Raw genomic sequence first — 20974 nt, 5'->3', positions numbered from 1 at the left:
CCCCTGCTCTTCGAAATAATGCCGTGGGATTTTTGACATCCACCTGAGGGGGCAGACGGGGCCTCGGTTTAACGTCTCACCCGAAAGACGGCACCTCCGACAGTGCGGCGCTCCCTCAGCTCTGCACTGGGAGTGTCAGTCTGGATGTTTTGTGCTCAAGTCTCTGGAGTGGGACTTGAACCCACAACCTTCTGACTTAGAGGCGAGAGTGCTACCCACTGAGCCACAGCTGACAGTGTGAAGAATGAGCTCTATAAATGCAAATAGCACGATCGTAAGAAGCGCGTCATTGCACAGCAAGCCAGGTAGCTCCCCAAAGGAATCACTTTGTCATTCAGAGCCACACAGACCAGCTGGACCCGGGTTTGATTTATCAACTCTGCCGAGTTAACCTGCTGCATCAGTCGGGACAATGCAAGTGGTGTAAATAGCCTCCATCCTCCACCCCAGGCTAGGGTGGGGAGAAATCGGCAAGGGTTCTGCCTCCTGACTGCATACATGATTTATATGCATTAAAAAAATTATAAACAAAGCAAACTGACAACTCAATGTGCTCAAATGCTATGCATTTGTGCTCAAGTATATCTTTAGGCCATGTGAATGAGCATGCTGCAATGTCCCACATATTTCTGCATTTACTGTTGGCTGCCCAAGTACTGCATTAAAAATCCTGGAGGCAGTGAAGATGCTGGTTTCAGAGCAACAAGTCACTTTCAGCGCCTTCTGTTTTTAAACACACTTCATAGAATTTTACAGCACGGGAGGCGGCCATTCGACCCACTGAGTCTGCATCGGCCGACAAAGAGCTATCCAGCCTAATCCCACTTTCCAGCTCTTTGTCCGTAGCCCTGTAGGTTACGGCACTTCAAGTGTACATCCAAGTACTTTTTAAATTTAAGATTCTGAGGGGGCTTGACAGGGTAGATGCTGAGAGGATGTTTCCTCTCGTGGGGGAAAGTAGAATTAGAGGGGGGTGGGGGGGGGGGGCATAGTTTCAAAATAAGAGGTCGCCCATTTAAAACCGAGATGAGGAGGAATTTCTTCTCTGAGGGTTGTGAATCTGTGGAATTCTCTGCCCCAGAGAGCTGTGGAGGCTGGGTCATTGAATATATTCATGGCGGAGATAGACAGAATTTTGAACGATAAAGGATTATGGGGAGCGGGCAGGGAAGTGGAGTTGAGGCCAAGATCGGATCAGCCATGACCTTATTGAATGGCGGAGCAGGCTCGAGGGGCCGAAGGGCCTACTCCTGCTCCTACTTCTTATGTAAAGGCTCCAAGGGTTTCTGCCTCTACCAACCTTTCAGGCAGTGAGTTCCAGACCCCCACCACCCTCTGGGTGAAAAAGTTTCTCCTCAAATCCCCTTTAAACCTCCCACCAATTACGCTACTTACCGGGGTCTGCGTGTTTCCAACAGCGTCAACAGGACCTGGATCCCGTTAACGATTACCGACTCGTCCTTCTCGGTCTCGAACATGTTACCGAGGAGCTGCTCGATGGTCTCCTGTCTGGGAGGTGGATCAAATGGAGATTGCGTTCAGAAAACAAGCACCCTTGGGCAGAAAACCAGCCGCACGGAATCCTGAAAAAAAAGCTCGTCTCATCTGCAAATTCAAGGAAAGAAATCAGAAGACTTACTTCTCGAGCGTGGCCAGCAGCTGGTCTGGTTCGGGGCTGTCTTGAATCTGAATCATTTGTTCCCGGCTTAGCCGGATGATATCACAGAGAGACTGAGATGCATTCGAGTGTTGCTGAGTTGAGAGAAGCAGAGGGAGGGGGGGGGGGGGGAACATGACACACACCATTAAGATCTTCAGATTCATGGCGTTAAACAGTACTTTTTCTTTTACTAAGGTTGCATTTATATACTGCCCTAAAGCCCTCAGGACATCCCAAAGCACTTCGCGAGCAATGAAAGACTTTTGAAGTGCAGTCACGGTTGGATAGATAAGCAAATGCGGCCGGTAATTTGCAAACAAGATGAATGACCACTACATTACAACAGCGGCTACACTCCAAAAGTATTTCATTGGCTGTAAAGTGCTTTGAGACATCCGGCGAAAGGCGTGATATAATTCTAAGTCTTTCTTTCTTTCGGTCTAGATAATCAGGGAGGAATTCTGCGCCAGGAGAACTTACTGCTCCATTTCCAATAATGTAATGGGAACTTTTAACACTAGCCTTACAGCAGCTACTCCAAAAGTGCATCATTGGCTGTAAAGCGTTTTGAGACGTCCGGTGATCGTGAAAGACGCTATATAAATGCAAGTCTTTCTTTCAATGGGACTTTAATTTAACATCTAATCCAATAGATGGCACCTCTGACAAGGCCTTGAACCTGTGGCCTTCTGTTATTGAAGGTTGGCATGCAGGTACAGCAGGCGGTTAAGAAAGCAAATGGCATGTTGGCCTTCATAGCGAGGGGATTTGAGTACAGGGGCAGGGAGGTGTTGCTACAGTTGTACAGGGCCTTGGTGAGGCCACACCTGGAGTATTGTGTACAGTTTTGGTCTCCTAACTTGAGGAAGGACATTCTTGCTATTGAGGGAGTGCAGCGAAGGTTCACCAGACTGATTCCCGGGATGGCGTGACTGACCTATCAAAAAAGACTGGATCAACTGGGCTTGTATTCACTGGAGTTCAGAAGAATGAGAGGGGACCTTATAGAAACATTTAAAATTCTGACGGGTTTAGACAGGTTAGATGCAGGAAGAATGTTCCCAATGTTGGGGAAGTCCAGATCCAGGGGTCACAGTCTAAGGATAAGGGGTAAGCCATTCAGGACCGAGATGAGGAGAAACTTCTTCACCCAGAGAGTGGTGAACCTGTGGAATTCTCTACCACAGAAAGTTGTTGAGGCCAATTCACTAAATATATTCAAAAAGGAGTTAGATGAAGTCCTTACTACTAGGGGGATCAAGGGGTATGGCGAGAAAGCAGGAATGGGGTACTGAAGTTGCATGTTCAGCCATGATCATATTGAATGGCGGTGCAGGCTCGAAGGGCCGAATGGCCTACTCCTGCATCTATTTTCTATGTTTCTAACTCAGTGGCAAGAATGCTACCAAGCTAGACACAGTCTAGACACAGTCTGGCATAGTTGAAGGGGGCTGCTGCAGAGGGTGCTAGACCCTTGCATTACATAGCTCAAAACTCTCTTCGGACAGTCCCAAGTTTTGGACAAAAGCCTATTTCTCCCCATATTACATTAAAAATTATCACACGATTGTTATACTTTAGGAGCACTGTGAAACTAGGACACTGGAAGGGGAAAAAAATTAAAACGAATCAGGAGGCACCATTTATAGTGTTATTATATCATGAAAAATACCATGTCATTCTTCCAAAATAAAGAGGGCGAATTTCAGAATAGCGATTCGAGATACACACTGCTGCCAAGATGACTCCTCCAGATTAGCCCTTTGATTTTCAGATACCAGGCCTCTGGCTTTGGAACAAAGGACCCACGATCACACCCAATTTTACCCAGGCAGAGCTTTGAAGAAGTTTCAGTACATTTTTTTTCCCCCCGCAAGTGGACTTTTTTGACCTGAAACTCAAAGCGAGAGGCAGAAATGGCTAGGAACAGTGGTAAATCTACAGAGAACTGTGGTATATCTGGCCATGCCGATTAGCAGAGGGGAGTGAGATATTAGCCCCACACACCCTCCTTCCCAAACTACATTACAGGAAAAAAGGAAGACTTGGATTTATATAACTTCACGACCACCGGACGTCTCAAAGCACTTTACAGCCAATGAAGTACTTATAGAATGCAATCACTGTTGTAATGTGGGAAACGCAACAGCCAATTTGCGCACAGCAAGCTCCCACAAGCAGCAATGTGATAATGACTAGATAATCAATTTTTTTTTGTGATGTTGATTGAGGGATAAATATTGGCCCCAGGACACCCCTGCTCTTCTTCGAAATAGTGCCATGGGATCTTTTATGTCCACTTGAGGGAGCAGACGGGGCCTCGGTTTAAAGTCTCATCCGAAAGATGGCACCTCCAACAGAAACACGTGAACAGATCACCGTTACCGTAGGTAACTGAAAAGGTGGTTTTAACAACAACTTTTATTTATATAGCGTCTTTAACGTAGTAAAACATCCCCAGGCACTTCATAGCAGCATTACAAAACAAAAAAATTAATTTGACACCAAGTCACATAAGAAATTACAGCAGATGACCAAAAGCTTGGTCAAGTAAGTAGGTTTTAAGGAACATCTTGAAGGAGGAAAGAGAGGTAGAGAGGTTTAGGGAGGGAGTTCCAGAGCTTAGGGTCTAGGTAGCTGAAGGGCACGGCCACTGATGGTTGAGCGATTATAATCAGGGATACTCAGGAGGGCAGAATTTGAGGAGTGCAGCTATCTCAGGGAGTGGGAGGCTGTGAGGCTGAAGGAGGTAGGGAGGAGCGAGGCCATGGAGGGATTTGAACACGAGGATGATAATTTGTGCTTAACCAGGAGCCAATGCAAGTCAGTGAGCACAGGGGTGATGGGTGAGCGGGACTTGGTGCGAGTTAGGACACAGGCTCCTGAGTTTTGGATCAGACTGAAGAATGAGCTCTTGGGCGATGTACCAGTGTTTGTGGAACGACACCCAGTCACAAGTCATAGATTCGGTACAGGAAGAAAGGAAGGTGGTAGGAGGGAGGGAACATTATGCTGACAGCGATTTAAAACTCGGAGCAAAGCTATTCGCCACTCCAAAGGAAAGGACAAGTCTGCTTTATGTCCTCCATTCCTTGCCTGAAGGCATTCAATGCCTGCTGTACCTCAAATCAAATGGCAATTCGTCATCAGTAAGCCTAGACAGCGAGTGTTGGGTTATTCAATGCTGGAGAGCATCACAGTGAAGCCCGGTCCCTGTCCTGATTTGACATCACCACATATCCATACTTTTCAGATGAACAGTAATCCCAACAGAGAATGGCGGACTCTGGAACAGACCAGGAATCAAATGTGGGCCCTTCTCACCGTCCCTACGAGCTGAGCAATGCGCTCATTTGAAAGCTGAGAACTTGCAAAGCCGTCGCAAATTCTGCATAAACTTTTAGTTACACAGGATCCCGACATTATTTTTAAGTAAGGATTTTTGGGGCTGGATTTTCAGATGGAGGCTTTTTTGGTCGATAATGGCAGCAGGGCGGTAAGTCTTGCGCCGAATAATTTTGCGTCTGCACACATAAAATTCATCAGCTGGGCCCTGAGTATGGGATGGAGCGCTAAGGGAGGTGTTCCAGACCTCTCTCAGGGAGCGAGGCCGGCTAACCTAAAAAGCCCCAAGAGTGGGCTTCCCTGTGGGGAAAAAAAAAAATCGCCAAAAAAAACATTGCTAATATCTTGCTCAGCCCCACATAAAGATAAATCACAAAAAAAGCCAATCACACTTAGCTCATGTAGACATTCCCTCCCTCACTGCCGTCGGAACAACTCGGACCGCCCGCTTTCCCAGGCAGTCTCACTAGGGGGTGCTACAGGGTCAGCGCAAAACAAAATTCATAGCGCTGTCGAAATTGGGAGCGCTGCACTCCCGGGCGGTACTGCTCAGCACCCTCCCGCAAAACCCGCAGCAAAGGTCCTGGCCGGGACGCTGACAGGTAGCCGCCCGGCCGGAACTCATTTGCGTCCCCATTACCTCCCCCTCGGGACGCCAATAGAGGCACAAGCCCAACGAAAATCCAGGCCTTAATGCTGCTGGGGAAAATAACCCAGATCTACTAGAAAATGTGACAGGGGTCGCCTTTTTAAAAAGCGACTCCTTTGGATAAAAAGGCTTCGGTATCTGTGAACCTTGCATCTTTTTGTGAGACTTCGTGCCGTGGTTGCTTTGCATGCACTTGGGAATTGTTGCCGATTTTTTTTTTTTAAAACTCACGTGGTCTGATAATCCTTGGATTAAATTTTTTTTTATAAAAAGGACAGGGAAAGGGAGCTTTAATTTGACATTAAGCAGCTTCTTTAAAAATAGAAAGCCCTGTCCACAGAACGTCCCACAGAATGAACCAGCCGTGACCATCTTCACACTGAGGTGTGCCACAATCTTTTGAGACAAGTGGCACCTTGTGTGAGAGAATCAGTTCCCCAGTCAGATAGGAAAGCAGCATCATTTCTAAAGCGCAGTGTGTTCCGTCAAAGACAACATTCTCTGCAAAATATTGATGGCATAATGGGCGTAGCAGTAAAATGGTTCGGAGTAATTTAGCAGATGGTCAACACGAGTTAAGTCAATTGAAGGAATTAGCCAGGTCAGCTTATTCTCCGTTTCCTGAGCTTTTATGGGGAGGCTCGCACTTACATCCTCATCTTTGGAACGGTGGATCATCTCGATGAGCCTCTGGATGATTTTCTCCTCATTCAGCCACTGTTGGAACACAGAGGTGGTTAGAGACAAAGGCGAGTGTGGCTCCAGACTCAGGGCAATAACCGAACTCACCTTCCGACAGGCAACCCCGGGTCACAGAATGGGGCAACCTGGATTCACACTCTCACCTTCTCCACAGGGAGCAGCTCCTGACCGTGCAATCATACAGCACAGGAGGCCGCCATTCAGCCCATCGTGCCAAAAGAGCCACCCAATTCATTCTGCTCCCCGCTCTTTCCCCATAACCCTGCATTATTTCATGCTTCAAGTGTTCCCTTGTGCAGGTTGCGACTGAATCTGTTTCTTTCAGCCAGTGCATTCCAGATCGCAACAAAGAGAAAAGCTGACAAACCTGGACCAGTCTATCTTAATAATTCTAGTTAATTTAGTTTCTTTGTTTGCTACTTGGATGACTTAATCAGGAAGCATATTCATCTAAATTGTGATATAATCCTCAATGTTATTAAAGATGTGGTGCCTCAGTATCTCCCTTAGAGAGAAATTTATACAATGCCTGACATTTCAGTTCCTCCTTCAAGGAGGATATCTTCATATTTATCGGTGTCTCTCAGTCCCCCTCTCCGAGATATCTGTACACTGACTGGGGTCTCTCAGTCCCCCTCTCTGAGATATCTGTACACTGACTGGGGTCTCTCAGTCCCCCTCTCTGAGATATCTGTACACTGACTGGGGTCTCTCAGTTCCCCTCTCTGAGATATCTGTACACTGACTGGGGTGTCTCAGTCCCCCTCTCTGAGATATCTGTACACTGACTGGGGTCTCAGTCCCACTCTCAGGGAGACCATTTGTCTCATTGCTTTCTTTGCAATAATATTTACAAATTGTATTGCATTCCAGGAATGAAGAGGGATACCAAAGGCCAGTATCTGTTGGGTGAATTCCCCTCCCCATTCACGATAATCAGATACTCTACACAAACTGGACATAGTGGATAGTAAGGGCCTATTTCCCTTGGTGGAAGGATCAATTACGAGGGGCCATAGTTTTAACGTGGTTGGTGGAAGGTTCAGAGGGAATTTGAGGGGAGGTTTCTTCACGCAGAGGGTTGTGGGGGTCTGGAACTCACTGCCTGGAAGGGTGGCGGATGCAGAAGCCCTCACACATTTAAAAGGTGCTTGGATGGGCACTTGAAGTCCGCAACCTACAGGGCTACAGACCTAGAACTGGTAAGTGGGATTAGCCTGGATAACCTCTTGTTGGCTGGCGCAGATACGATGGCAAGTACTGCAGGGAATTGAATACGGACAAGGTAATCTGGACTAGTTTCGATCGCCTAGATGGGTCGGAGAGGAATTTTCCCAGTTTTTTCCCTCCCAATTGGCCTGGGTTTTTAATCTGGTTTTTTTGCCTCTCCCAGGAGATCACATGGCTCCGGTTGGGGTGGAGTGTAGAATGTTTCGGTGTAAGGGGTGTCGCAGTTGTGTGGGGCAGACTGGTTGGGCCGGATGCTCTTTACCTTTCCGCCATTGTTCATTGGTTTATATGTAACCTTCGGGGCTGTTGACCGAGGGCCGTGTGGCTCTTTGTCGGCCGGCGTGGACACGATGGGCCGAAATGGCCTCCTTCAGTGCTGTAAATTTCTATGTTTCTCAACAGTTTACTTCGTGGAACAAGGGCAAGTGACACACAATGTTACAATGGGTGGAGGCACAGCACTGCACTTGATTCAGGGGAAGCACTGCATGAGCAGCTGGGTCCTGAAAGCAGTGTGGGACATGCCTTATAAGAAATAGGAGATGGAGTAGGCCATTCGGCCCCTCAAGCCTGCTCCGCCATTCAATAAGACAATAGCTGATCTTCGACCTCAACTCCACCTTCCCGCTCTATCCCCATATCCCTTAATATCCAAAAATCTATCGATCTGTGTCTGGAATATATTCAACGACTGAGCCTCCACAGTCCTCTGGGGCAAAGATTCACCACCCTCTATGAATGAAGAAATTTCTCCTCATCTCAGTCCTAAATGGCCAACCCCTTATCCTGAGACTGTGACCCCTGGTTCTAGACTCCCCAGCCAGGGGGAAACATCCTCCCTGCATCTATCCTGTCAAGCCCCGTTAACATTTTAAGGAGGAGGTTTTAGTTTAATCTCGAGGAGCTGAAGGCTGCAGTGAAGCAGACAAAACAACTTACATTCAGCACATCCTGCCTGAGTTGGGGCTGCTCCACGCACGTGAGAAGCCGTAGTAGGAGATCCATAATGGCCGAGGTTCCTATGTGTTTCAATAACAAGCCTACAAAATCATCCTTCTTTCGTAGAAAATCCACTATCTGCCAAAAAAGAAAAGCAAAAGTGTGGGAAACTGTACGTAAATGCAGACTAACGAGTGCGCTATCATTTTAGTTCGGGCTATAACACAGCTTCTTCTCACTTCCTGCAATACGTTTATCACAAGTAGGATCGAGTTTCTATCCCCCATTCCACCCCCCCTCCAATTTTCAGTGTTTTGGCCAATTTTGGTCCATTTCTTATACAGGTACAGCGTGCTCAATTTTGGCCATGACTTGACTTGCTCCAATTTTTTTTGGGAGCAAGTTATTTTTTCTGGCATAAGTTAAAAAAACGCCATTTTCCCCAATCAACCTGCTCCAGAGTAACTCAGTTAGGTACGATTTTTTTTTAGTTCAGTTTTTTTCTTCCAAAAAGGGGACGTTCCCAGCCACTTACGGCAGTTTTGGCCATTTAGGCAATTCTGGCCAGCTAAAAGTTACTCCAAATCCACTTAGGTCAGCGTATGGGGGCAGTTAAGAAATCTGTGCAGGTAAGTAAGTAAGGACCAAAGATTGCAAATAAAAGTTGAAATAACTCACTAAAAATAAAAGAAAAGCACTCAGGTAAATAACTGAATAATAAATAAATGGAGTAAATCCTACCTTGAATTGAACTCGGCCGGGGAAGGCAGCCGGCCGGCCTGTTCGGGAGGCCATTCGGCCTGGGAAAGGGGCGGCCGGCAAAGACGCATCAGGAGGCTGAAGGGAAGGGGTGGGTGGGGGGGTGGGAGGAGAGGCTAGGCTGGCCTGGGCAGAAATGCGGCAAAGTATCGGGAGGTTGAAGGGGGGGGGAGGGGGTGCGACTCAATTCTCTAATACAAAACAGAAGACCCACTGGATCTGAAACAATAAGCTGCAATGTTGCTTTTTGATTCTGGTTGGGGAGAGGGGTGGGCAGCGATTGTGCTTATTGATTATCCTAACTTCTCCACTAACGGCAGCCCGATCCTACTGTGCATGCGCAGTCAGTCGAAACTGCAGCTCTCTCACTCACCCACTGACCCGATTCTACTGCGCATGCGCGATCACGGCAACCCCGATCCTACTGCGCATGCCCAGCGTCCCGGCACTGTTTCCAGCGCAGGAGGCTGGCTCCGCCCACAGACCCAGTCGCCACGCCATGCCAGCAGCTAGAAGACTCAGGACAGCGGCCAAAATCGGCCCAAAGATTTTTGGCGCACTTCCACGCCTGGAAAACTGGCGCGCCTCTGGTAAGTACGCCAGAAATCTCTAGCGGCCAAAATTGAGCCCAGCAATTGGTGTTTACATTTTTTTTTTGCAGTCAACATTGAATCAAATATTAGTGCCGACAGGGAACGATTGTGCCCAAAACACTAAAATAATGCTGACATGGACTTGTTTTGCGATTTTATTGAACTGTAACAGTTTACAAAAAGATTCTCTTAATTCGCTGAAGGAAAATTCTGCACTTGCAGCATGCTGAAAAATCTCACAACAGGAAAGGAATTTTAATTGCAAAGACTACTTTTTAATCTATGTCTTCTGATGTTTAGGTCACTGAAAACCAGAGTCCTTAATTAGAAGCATTATACTGCACTGAAGCAGTAATACGATGACTTGCAACTGGTGAGCACTTGTCAGGAAATACAAGAGTAAACAGTAACTGGTTGCCTGTAGGTCTTGGCATTCACTGCATTGGCAGAACCCTGTCAATTTAGGTTAAAAATGTGCTCATCCTATTTTTAAAAGTGACCCGAGAACAAGATATAATAAAAACTTTGACGTCAATGCTAACCTTTCATGGTGGGTTAATATTTCACTACAAAACCCCTGATTTTTGGCAAGCAGAATCTCGGCACGCACCAAGCCGATAATCAAATACGAGTCAGCATAACTTAAATGTCGCTTGCTGTGACTCAGTGGGTAGCACTCTCGCCTCGGAATCAGAAGGTCGTGGGTTCGAGTCCCACTCCAGGGACTTGAGCCGACAATCTAGGCTGTCACTCCCAGTGTAGTGCTGAGAGCGGGCTGTCGGAGGTGCGGTGTTTCGGATGAGGTGTTAAACTGAGGCCCCGTCTGCTCTCTATGGTGGATTTAAAAGATCCCAGGGGCACTATTTAGGAGAAGAGCAGGAGAGTTATCCCTGGTGTCCTGGGCCAATATTTATCCCTCAATCAATACCACAAACAGATTATCTGCTCATTATCACAGTGCTGTTTGTCGGAGCTTGCTGTGCGCAAATTGGCTGCCGCGTTTCCCACATTACAACAGTGACTACACTTCAAAAAGTACTTCATTGGCTGTAAAGCGCTCTGAGACATTCGGTATCATGAAAGGCGCTATAGAAATCCTTTTCCAGATTCATAACTTTAATGAATTCATCCTGCTTGCCGTTTTCACTGTCTCAATCCCACGCCTCAGCCGACTGCACTCCAGACTCCCAATTCACTGGGTTAGCCACATCTTCAGCTCTCTGCCTACTACAAATACTCAGACGTGTGAGGCGGTAGAACGCCAACACACTGCACGGTAAAATGAAGTTCCTGGGGTTTGCGCGCGCCGTTCCCAATTTCAGCCCACCGTCAGGGGCGGGATACAGAACTGTAGGCGCGTATGTTTAGCAGGGCAGAATCAGACTCGGCTGACTGAATAACCAGGTCAAAAAAACTTCACTGTCATAAGTTAACAAACAATGGTCACTTGAGCTGATGAGCTATATGCCAACATGAATAAGTCCTTCAGGGGAAAGGGAGAAAGAAGTAGTGCCAAAGAAATATTGGCGCTCTTTTGTCTCGAGCTTGCTCTGTTCCCCCACACTCACATGGGTATTCTCTCTCGCCTGGGGGCTTAGTGAATTATACACCATTTCCGGCCAAGGTAGCAGATGGACAGCCCCATACCTCCACCGGTGTTTTTCTGAAACTGCATAGTTTTCCGCTCCCTGTGGGGAAGTGCCTGGCCTCACCATAGCCAACATCAGTCATTTAATATGTGGAGGCATCTCCCTTGGCGTGAGGATTGTTGTGCTCAAGATTAGTGTGAACGAATAGAACACATTCCACATTACAGGAAACACAAGTCAGGAAAGGTGTGAATGCACAGGATTCGGGGGATGAGGGGGTTGAGTTATGAGGAAAGGCTGAGTAGGTTGGGAATCAGAAGAATGAGAGGTGATCTTATCGAAACGTTTAAGATTATGAGGGGGCTCAACAAGGTGGCTGCAGAGAGGATGTTTCCACTGATGGGGGAGATTAGAACTAGAGGGTATAATCTTAGAATAAGGGGCCGCCCATTTAAAACTGAGATGAGGAGGAATTTCTTCTCTCAGAGGGTTGTAAATCTGTGGAATTCACTGCCTCAGGAGAGCTGTGGAAGCCGGGACATTGAATAAATTTAAGACAGAGATAGACAGTTTCTTAACAGATAAGGGATTAAGGGGTTATGGGGAGCTGGCGGGGAAGTGGACCTGGGTCCATGATCGGATCAGCCATGGTCGTATTAAATGGTGGAGCAGGCTCAAGGGGCCGTATGGCCTACTCCTGCTCCTATTTCTTATGTTGCCTGGACTGGAGAATATGAGCTATGAGGAAACATTGGATAGGCTGGGGTTGTTTTCTTTGGAACAGAGGAGGCTGAAGGGAGACCTTATAGGTATATAAAATTATATGGGGCCTAAATAGAGTGGATAGGAAGGATCTATTTCCCTTAGCAGAGGAGTCAATAACTAGGGGGCACAGATTTAAAGTAATTGGTAGGAGGTTTAGAGGGGATTTGAGGGAAAATATTTTCACCCTGAGGGTGGTGGGGGTCTGGAACTCACTGCCTGAAAGGGTGGTAGAGGCAGAAACCCTCACCACATTTAAAAAGTACTTGGCTGTGTACATGAAGTGCCGTAACCCACAGGGCTATGGACCAAGAGCTGGAAAGTGGGAGTAGGCTGGGTAGCTTTGTTTGTCGGCGTGGACACGATGGGCTGAAATGGCCTCCTTCCGTGCTGTAAATTTCTATGATTCTACGATTCCATTTGAGGCACTCGGTATCTGCAATTCTGAGTCAGGTATTGCAGATTTAGCTACATCTATCTCTGCCTAAATGTCCCTCAGTCTCGACCTCGGGTGAACACCCCTATTGTGGAGGTGTGGCAATTTTTCATTGCTTACATCTGGTAACCTGGTCGAATTGGGAGCAGTTTGGTTTTCTGGATCCAGGTCCACCAGGAACTAGGTTGAGACTAAACCCATTTTTACACAGGATTTTACAGTTGCATCTCATCAGGCTGGACTGAAGCTCAATCCAGATCCCAGGGGTGAAAGGCTGGTGTGTGCGTGCTCTTGCCCTCTCCCCCAGAAATTCCCTTTCTCACACGGGGACTGGAGCAGGCAAAACAATCCCCATAACGCACTTTAAACGGCTTCAAATGACACAGGTCAACTGCTCCTTCCACTGAGCGACTATTCCAATCCTTTCCTGGCTGGCCTCCCATCTGCTACTCTCCATTTACTCTGCCAACTTGCACCAGCCTTCCACCCATCATCCCTGCTAATTTACAAAAGGCTTCCAGTTCACCAACACCCTCATGTTCAAATCTCTCCAGGACCTCACCCCTCCCCATCTCTGTAACCTCCTCCAGCCACCACAACCCTCCAAGGACTCTGCGTCCCTCCAACTCTGGCCTCTCGTGCATCCCTTACATTCTATGTTCCACCATTTCCTTCAGCAGTCTAGGGCCTAAGCTCCGGAATTCCACCTACAAACTAGTGTTCGCTGTGAGTTGCGCTTTGTTCGTTGCGGTCTGCTTCTTTTAATGTGTGGTCCCTTTAAATAACTGCGAATGTGTGGCACTTCCTGCGTAAAAAGCCAGTGAGCAGCCTGCAGGCAAACTTGCAGATTACAGCGCGCGCAGATTAGAGGGAACATTACCCCAAACCTTTGACTCAGCTCACCTCTCTCCTCCTTTTAAGACGCCACTTAAAACCTACCTCTTTGACCTAGAATGGAATTTAGCCATTGGTGGCTGTGCCTTCTGTTGCCTAGACCCTGAGCTCTGGAATTCCCTGCCTACCTAAGGCCGCCAATTCTAACTCTAACATCGCCCATCTCCGTCCTTGCCTCCGCTCATCCGCTTAGGAAACCCTCATCCATGCCTGCATTACCTCTAGTCTTGATTATTCCAATGCACTCCTGGCCTCCCACATTCTACCCTACGTAAACTTGAGGTGTCATCCAAAACTTGGCTGCCCGTGTCCTAACTCACATCAAGTCTCTCTCACCCATCACCCCTGTGCTCGCTGACCTACATTGGCTCCCGGTTAAGCAACGCCTCGATCTCAAAATTCTAATCTTCGTTTCCAAATCCCTCCATGGCTTCACCCCTCCCTATCTCTGCAATCTCCTTCAGCCCATAAACTCCTCCTCCTCCTCCTCCTCCTCCTCCTCCACCACCCCCCCCCCCCCCCACAAGATATCTGCGTTCCTCAAATTCTGCCCTCTTGAGCGACCCTGATTATAATCACTTAACCACTGGTGACTGTGCCTTCTGTTGCCTAGGCCCCAAGCTGTGGAATTCCCTGCCTAAACCTCTCTACCTCTCTTTCCTTCTTCAAGACACTCCTTAAAACCTACCTCTTCGATCAACCTGCCCCAATTTCTCTTTATGTAGCTCGGTGCCAAATGTCTTGTCTATAATATTCCTGTCAAGCGCCTTGGGATATTTTATGATAAAGGTGCTAAATAAATACAAGATGTTGTTGTTGTATCCTTCGGTCACCTCTTCTTTGGCTCATTGTCAATTTTGCGTCTGATTATGCCCCAGGACGTTTTACTACGTTAATAGGCGTTATATAAATCCAATTAGTTATTGTTGTTGATCTGGACACAATACAACCACCTTCCAACTCCTGCAGCTCTGAGTACACCAAACAGTGGAACACTGCACCCATGGTTCCTGGAACATACCTGTTCACTCTTTCTGTTGATGAGGATGCCCATTACTTTACTGAAGAAGCTTGCCAACAAAGGGTTAAGTACACTGTCGTTTTGCAAGAAGCCGTAGAGACGGCTCAACAGTGACTCGTCCTCGCCCAGAGCATCGTTAACCTGTGTCACATCAGCCGTCAGAATCTCGCAGGATATGTTAGGGTACCTGGAACAAGAGATTTAACTGGTAGGTTAAATATTCACGCTGAAAGCCAGTTACTGTATCACAAAGTGGCATTTTCGGGGAAACTAGTTCATTAGCGTTGCTAGGATTTCAGTATGCCCCAGTGGCGGGTGTGAGAAATCTTCATACTGAACTCACCCAGCAATACAGTTACATGCCTCATCCTTCCAAACTAGGGTGGTGAGTGAAGAGAGCCTTTTGAGTTACATAACACTAGGGTGAAGTTCTGATGATTACAAGTCTGTAACTGGTAGCGGTAGAGATGGGAACAATGTTTCCTCGGGCTGGGGAGTCTAGATCCAGGGGTCACAGTCTCAGGATATTGAGACTGGGGTCGGCCATTTAGGACTGAGATGAGGAGGAAATGTCTTCACTCAGAGGATGGTGAATCTTTAGAATTACTTACCCAGAGGGCTGGGGAGGCCCTTCTTCCTTTTCAAGCAGATCAGATCTTAACTCACACATGAAGACTGGCCACTTTGAGGAAATAGCCAGAGGGTGAAAGGTAGAAAGCAAACAAGAAGTCGTCCTTTCTCCAGTCGGATACACTGAATCGGAAGCGGAGGCTTCATTTTAATTTCAATTCTGCGGATTTTCATTTTAATTCTCTGCTCCACCCCCCCTCTGACCTCGGCCTCTTGCACTGTTCCAATGAAGCTCAACGCAAGCTCGAGGAACAGCACCTTATCTTTCAATTAGGCCCTTTACAGGCTTCAGGACTCAACATCGAGTTCAACAATTTCAGACCATAACCTCTGCCCCCCCATTGTTTCAGACGGCAGCTGCTGCTGATAACTCTGAGATCTCCTCCAGACCCATCCCTTGCTTCTTTGTCCCATTACCATCTCCTTTCACCATCAGCCCGTTTGTCATTTAATCTATCCCACCCTCCACCCCATCACAGACCTTCCTTCTGTTCTCTCCTCCTCCTCCCCCTCCCCCTCCCCCTGTCTTTGTACTTGCTTAAAACCGGTTACATCTCGAACCGTCTCCAGTTCTGACGAAGGGTCACCGACCTGAAACGTAAACTCTTGTTTCTCTCTCTCCACAGATGCTGCCTGACCGGCTGAGCAATGTTCCCTGTGAGCTGCGCAGCTCTGCAGGGACCCCGCGCAGCCAGCTTTTCAGTGAGAACAACAGCGCAGACGTGGTGTGTTGAATGGCCAGCACAGCCCCTTAAATGTTTATTTCGTGGAGGCGGTGCAACAAAGGTTCACTGGATTGATTCCTGGGATGAGAGGGTTGTCCTATGGGGACAGATTATGTAGGATGGGCCTATACTCTCTGGAGTTTAGAAGAATGAGAGGTGGTCTCATTGAAACATGCAAGATTCCGAAGGGGACTGACAGGATAAATGCTAAGAGGTGCTTCCCCTGGATGGAGAGTCTAGAACTAGGGGGCTTAGTCCCAGGATAAGGGGTCGGCCATTTAAGACAGAGATGATGAGGAATTTCTTCACTCAAAGGGTTGTGAATCTTTGGAATTCTCTGCCCCAGAGGGCTGTGGATGCCAAGTCTCTGAATATATTCAAGGCCGAGATCGATTAGATTTTTGGACTCTAGGGAAATCAAGTGATATTGAGATTGGGCGGGAAAGTGGAGTTGAGGTCGATGATCAGCCATGATCTTATTGAATGGCGGAGCAGGCTCGAGGGGCCGTATGGCCTGCTCCTGCTCCTATTTCTCATGTTCAGTATCTGCCACTATCTACTCAGGTAGATGCAGATATTTGTAACAGTAACACATGTTTCCCAAGCGCCTGAGCTGTGCGAGACCCGTGAGCCACTGGAGAATGAATGGACCTACCTGCGTCTCCATTAAATATATCGCCCTTTGAACCCACTGCTGCAGTTCAGCGCTAGGTGCCCAGGTCGGCAGCAGTGATGCAACAGGTCGAACGAGGGTCAATTATTGTGAAACAGTTCATGGAAACACTGCATGATATACGATATTGTGCAATTCCACAAACACTGGAATACAGGCAGGGTCTGGGCTTCAAATTAGCAGCAGAGTTTTTCAGCCAAGAATTCATTTGCACTGTGCCTGTTGGAAAACTGCCCTAATTTCTAAATAAGCTAATGCACTCTTCCCAGTTATAAAAAGACAAGACTTTTTTTTCCCCTTTCTTTTTCAAAAACTTTTATTTATAAAGCACCTTTAACGTAAAGTTTGGGTATAGACGTTAAACCAAGGCCCCGTCTTCTCTCTCAGATGGACGTAAAAGATCCCATGGCGTTATTCCGAAGAAGAGCAGGGGAGTTATCCCCGGTGTCCTGGCCAATATCTATCCCTCAGTCAACATAACAAAAACAGATTGTCTGGTCATTATCACATTGGTTTGTGGGAGCATGCTGTGCGCAAATTGGCTACCGCATTTCCCACATTGCAACAGTGACTACACTCCAAAAGTACTTCATTGGCTGTAAAGCGCTTGAGACGTCTGGTGATCGTGAAAGGTAATATATGCAAGTCTTTCTTTCTTAGTAAAACATCACAGGGGCGTTATCAAGCAAACTTTAATGTCGAGCCACATAAGGAGATATTAAGATAAATGGCCAAAAAGCAGGATTTAAGGAGAATCTTAAAAGGAGGAACGAGGGGTAGAGAGATGAGGTTTAAGGAGGGAATTTTAGAGCTGAGGGCCCTGGCAGCTAAAGGCACAGCCACCAATAGTGGATCAGTTAAAACCAGGGATTCGCAAGAGGCCAGAATTTCACCCATGCCAATTTCAACAGTGACTACACTCGAAAAGTACTTCATTGGCTGTAAAGCGCTTTGGAAAGTCCTGAGGTTGTGAAAGGCGCTATATAAATGCAAGGCTTTCTTTTAAAGGGGCATGGATTTTTATTTAAAAGGTTATTTATTGAAATCAGAAGTATTTTGTTTTTTTATTTCATAAATGTTGATACATACTTAAAACTTGCACAACATCATATATTAAAAAGCTTCAAGGTGGTTCACATAGCTTGCAGGAGAAAGAAAAGGACTTGCATTTATATAGCACCTTTCACGGTCATCGGACGTTCCAAAGCGCTTTGCAGCTGATAAAGTACTTTTGGAGTGTAGTCACTGTTGTAATGTGGGACACGCAGCAGCCAATTTGCATACAAGTTCCCACAAACAGCAACGTGATAATGACCAGATAATCTGTTTGTAATGTTGATTGAGGGATAAATATTGGCCCCAGGAGAGAATGCTCCTGCTCTTCCTCGAAATAGTGCCATGGGATCTTTTACGTCCACCTGAGAGAGCAGACGGGGCCTCGGTTTAACATTTCATCCAAAAGACGGCACCTCCGACACTATGCTGTAGAAAAATTTTTTTAAAAAAAAAGGTAAACAAGGATACTATGCTCCGTCAGCCTAAAATTAGCCATAAGATGAACCAGTTTGTATTTTTCCGGGTAATGTTAGTTGGGGAGGAATGTTGGCCCAGGCACAAAATCTTCCAGCTCTGCTAATAGTGCCGTGAGCTGCATAATGTCCGCCTGATTCACAGAACGGGCATGCACCACCTCAGGTTTAATACCTCATTGGATGGCTGGCATTTCTAGCTCGCTGCAGCGCATGATCAATTCGCCTCTGAGTCACAAGGTTGTGGGTTCAAGTCTCATTCCAGTTACCTGAGCACATAAATCTAGGCGTACTCTGCAGTGCGGTGCTGAGGGAGCGCTGTCACAGGTACCGTTAAACGGAGGCCCAGTCTGCCCTCTCTTGTGGATGTTAAAAGATCCCACGGCACTATTGTCCTGGGCCAATATTTATCCCTCAATCAACACAACAAAAACAGATTATCTGGTCATTATCACATTGTTGTTTGTGGGAGCTTGCTGCGCGCAAATTGGCTGCCGTGTTTCCCACATTACAACAGTGACCACCCTCCAAAGGTACTTAATTGGCTGTAAAGCGCTTTTAGAGACATCCGGTGGTCATGAAAGGCGCTATATAGATGCAAGTCTTTCTTTCTTTTACAGTGCTGGAGTATCGGTCTAGATTATGAGCTGAAACCTTGGTACACTGCACACATCCACAGTCATCTGACCCAAATGCAAGATTGCCAACAACTAACATTATAAATGTCATAAAATCAGGAGCAGCACATAATTCAGAACTTGTTTAGCTTTGTACTTAGATCAAAATCTACTGCAGGGGCAGGGGGGGGGGGGTGAGGGAGAACAAAGAGAATGAAATGTAAATTTAAGAGTAACTATCAATTACTACTGTTTTAGCATAACCAAATAACTAAAATTCCATTTTTATTACAGGATTTTTACCAGCGTTTTGGGATCACATTCTGTAATTCTGCCCATTTATAATCAGGTTCCAGTGGTTTATGGTGTTTGAATAAGTAAATTCAGTTTTTATTGCCTGGGCTTTAGTATTTTTAAACTGGCACTTGGAGGATCATAATCTGCAATTCTATCGCTTTCAAAAAGTGCAAAATTAGCAGCTTTGATCATTTGAGGTAACTTAATGGACACAATAGAGGGCACGCAAATACTCAGGCCAACAATAATATTTACCCAAAAATCATTTCTCATCCTCCCATTAACAAAACATTAACACAGCAGTTAAATTCCAAGAAGGGGAGCTACAAATAATGAAAGGAATCTTTGTCCCCAGAGTGGACGTCAGTGCATCATTAAAGGGATATGCAAGAGATTTGCATCGACATGGTAATTTTGCTTCACAGGGTGACTGTTGTGACAAATGATAAAATGCCACACTGGTCCAATAAGAGAATCTTCCACGGGTGGGACTGAAGCAGGTTGTTAGGATGAGAGGGTTGCTGTAGGAGGAGAGATTGAGTAGATCGGGCATGCACTCTCTGGAAGGAGAGGCGATCTCAGTGAAACATATAAGATTCTGAGGGGGATTGACAGGATCGATGCTGAGAGGCTGTTACCCCAGGCTGGAGAGTCTAGAACTATCGGGGCGGGGAGGGGTGCGGGGTGGGTTATAGTCTCAGGCTAAGGGGTCGGCCATTTAAGACAGAGATGAGGAGGAATTTCTTCACTCAGGGGGGTTGTGAATCTTTGGAATTCTGTGGATGCTGAATCGTTGAGTATATTCAACTACGAGATCGATAGATTTTAGGACTCTAGGGGAATCAAGGGTTATGAAGATCGGGCAGGAAAGTGGAGTTGAGGTCGATGATCAGCCATGATCTTACTGAATGGCGGAGCAGGCTCGAGGGGCCGAATGGCTGACTCATGCTCCTATTTCTTATGTTCCAACAGAGGGAGGGGGGGGGCTTTACTCTGTGTGATATAATGCTCATAGTGGGTAACTAAATTGGAAAGCGGTCCATTTCACAATTTTAATATCCCTTGCCAGGATGCGCATGAGTTGAAAAAATAAAGCAAGTGTAATGCAGTAAGAGGAATAACTGTTCAATAAGGTTTCATCCTCCTTTAATAGTTCACTATCGGCACACTGCCCCACTTAATTCAAAGTCACAGTTCAAATCAGCTGATCAAATTTCTTTTGCACTAAATTCTCCCTTTGCTCTGTTGTATAAAATTAACTTTGAATTCTCAGCAGACTGCATACCAGGGGAGTATGATTTGCAATCATATAGCATCTCGTAACGTAGTAAAACGTCCCGAGGTGCTTCACAGAAGCGTTACCGAATTTGACACCGAGCCAAAGGAGGAGATGTTAGGGCAGGTGACCAAACGCTTGGTCAAAGAGGTAGGTTTTAAAGAGCGTCTTAAAGGAGGAGAGCGAGGTAGAGAGACAGAGAGGTTTAGGAAGGGAATTCCAGAGCTTGGGGCCCAGGCAGCTGAAGGCACGGCCACCAATGGTTGTGCGATTATAATCAGGGATGGTCAAGAGGCCAGAATTGGCACAGCGCAGACATCTCGGGGGGTTGTTACAGAGATTACAGAGATAGCGAGGGGGCGCGGCCATGGAGGGATTTGTAAACAAGGATAAGAATTTTAAAATTGAGGTGTTGCTTAACTGTTGCATAGCAGGCCAACTGTGGCTTGAAAGGTGCTATTACAACTCTTCCACTTGGATCTGACACAATCTCATTGGTTTCAAATGATCCTGTTGCACTCCCGATCCCAGATTTTCATATGGGAGGCTGGGCATCTAAACAATGAAGATGACAAAATATCGGAGGCCATTCTATTGAACACTCGGCCATGACATCCGGTGATGATTGGCCAGTATCATTTTGTGGAA

The 20974-nt window shown here is 46.7% G+C and overlaps 1 protein-coding gene across 3 annotated transcripts in view; it reads right to left on the bottom strand.

The window, feature by feature from the left end:
- Positions 1-20974, bottom strand: part of LOC139230015 (serine/threonine-protein phosphatase 6 regulatory subunit 3-like) — a 115857-nt gene that overhangs the window by 62013 nt on the left and 32870 nt on the right. For all 3 annotated transcript variants that reach the window (XM_070861736.1, XM_070861738.1, XM_070861735.1), the window contains exons 3-7: positions 14580-14766; positions 8526-8663; positions 6306-6371; positions 1640-1752; positions 1396-1509 (exon numbers count right to left, since the gene is read on the bottom strand). In XM_070861736.1, the coding sequence (XP_070717837.1) occupies positions 1396-1509; positions 1640-1752; positions 6306-6371; positions 8526-8663; positions 14580-14766 (618 nt within the window). The remainder of the gene's footprint in view (positions 1-1395; positions 1510-1639; positions 1753-6305; positions 6372-8525; positions 8664-14579; positions 14767-20974) is intronic.

This window comes from Pristiophorus japonicus, chromosome 19, assembly GCF_044704955.1.
Source record: "Pristiophorus japonicus isolate sPriJap1 chromosome 19, sPriJap1.hap1, whole genome shotgun sequence".
Classification (NCBI taxonomy): Eukaryota; Metazoa; Chordata; class Chondrichthyes; family Pristiophoridae; genus Pristiophorus; species Pristiophorus japonicus.
The sequence above is the reverse complement of the archived record's forward strand: the minus strand, read 5'-3'. Positions and strand labels throughout refer to the sequence as shown.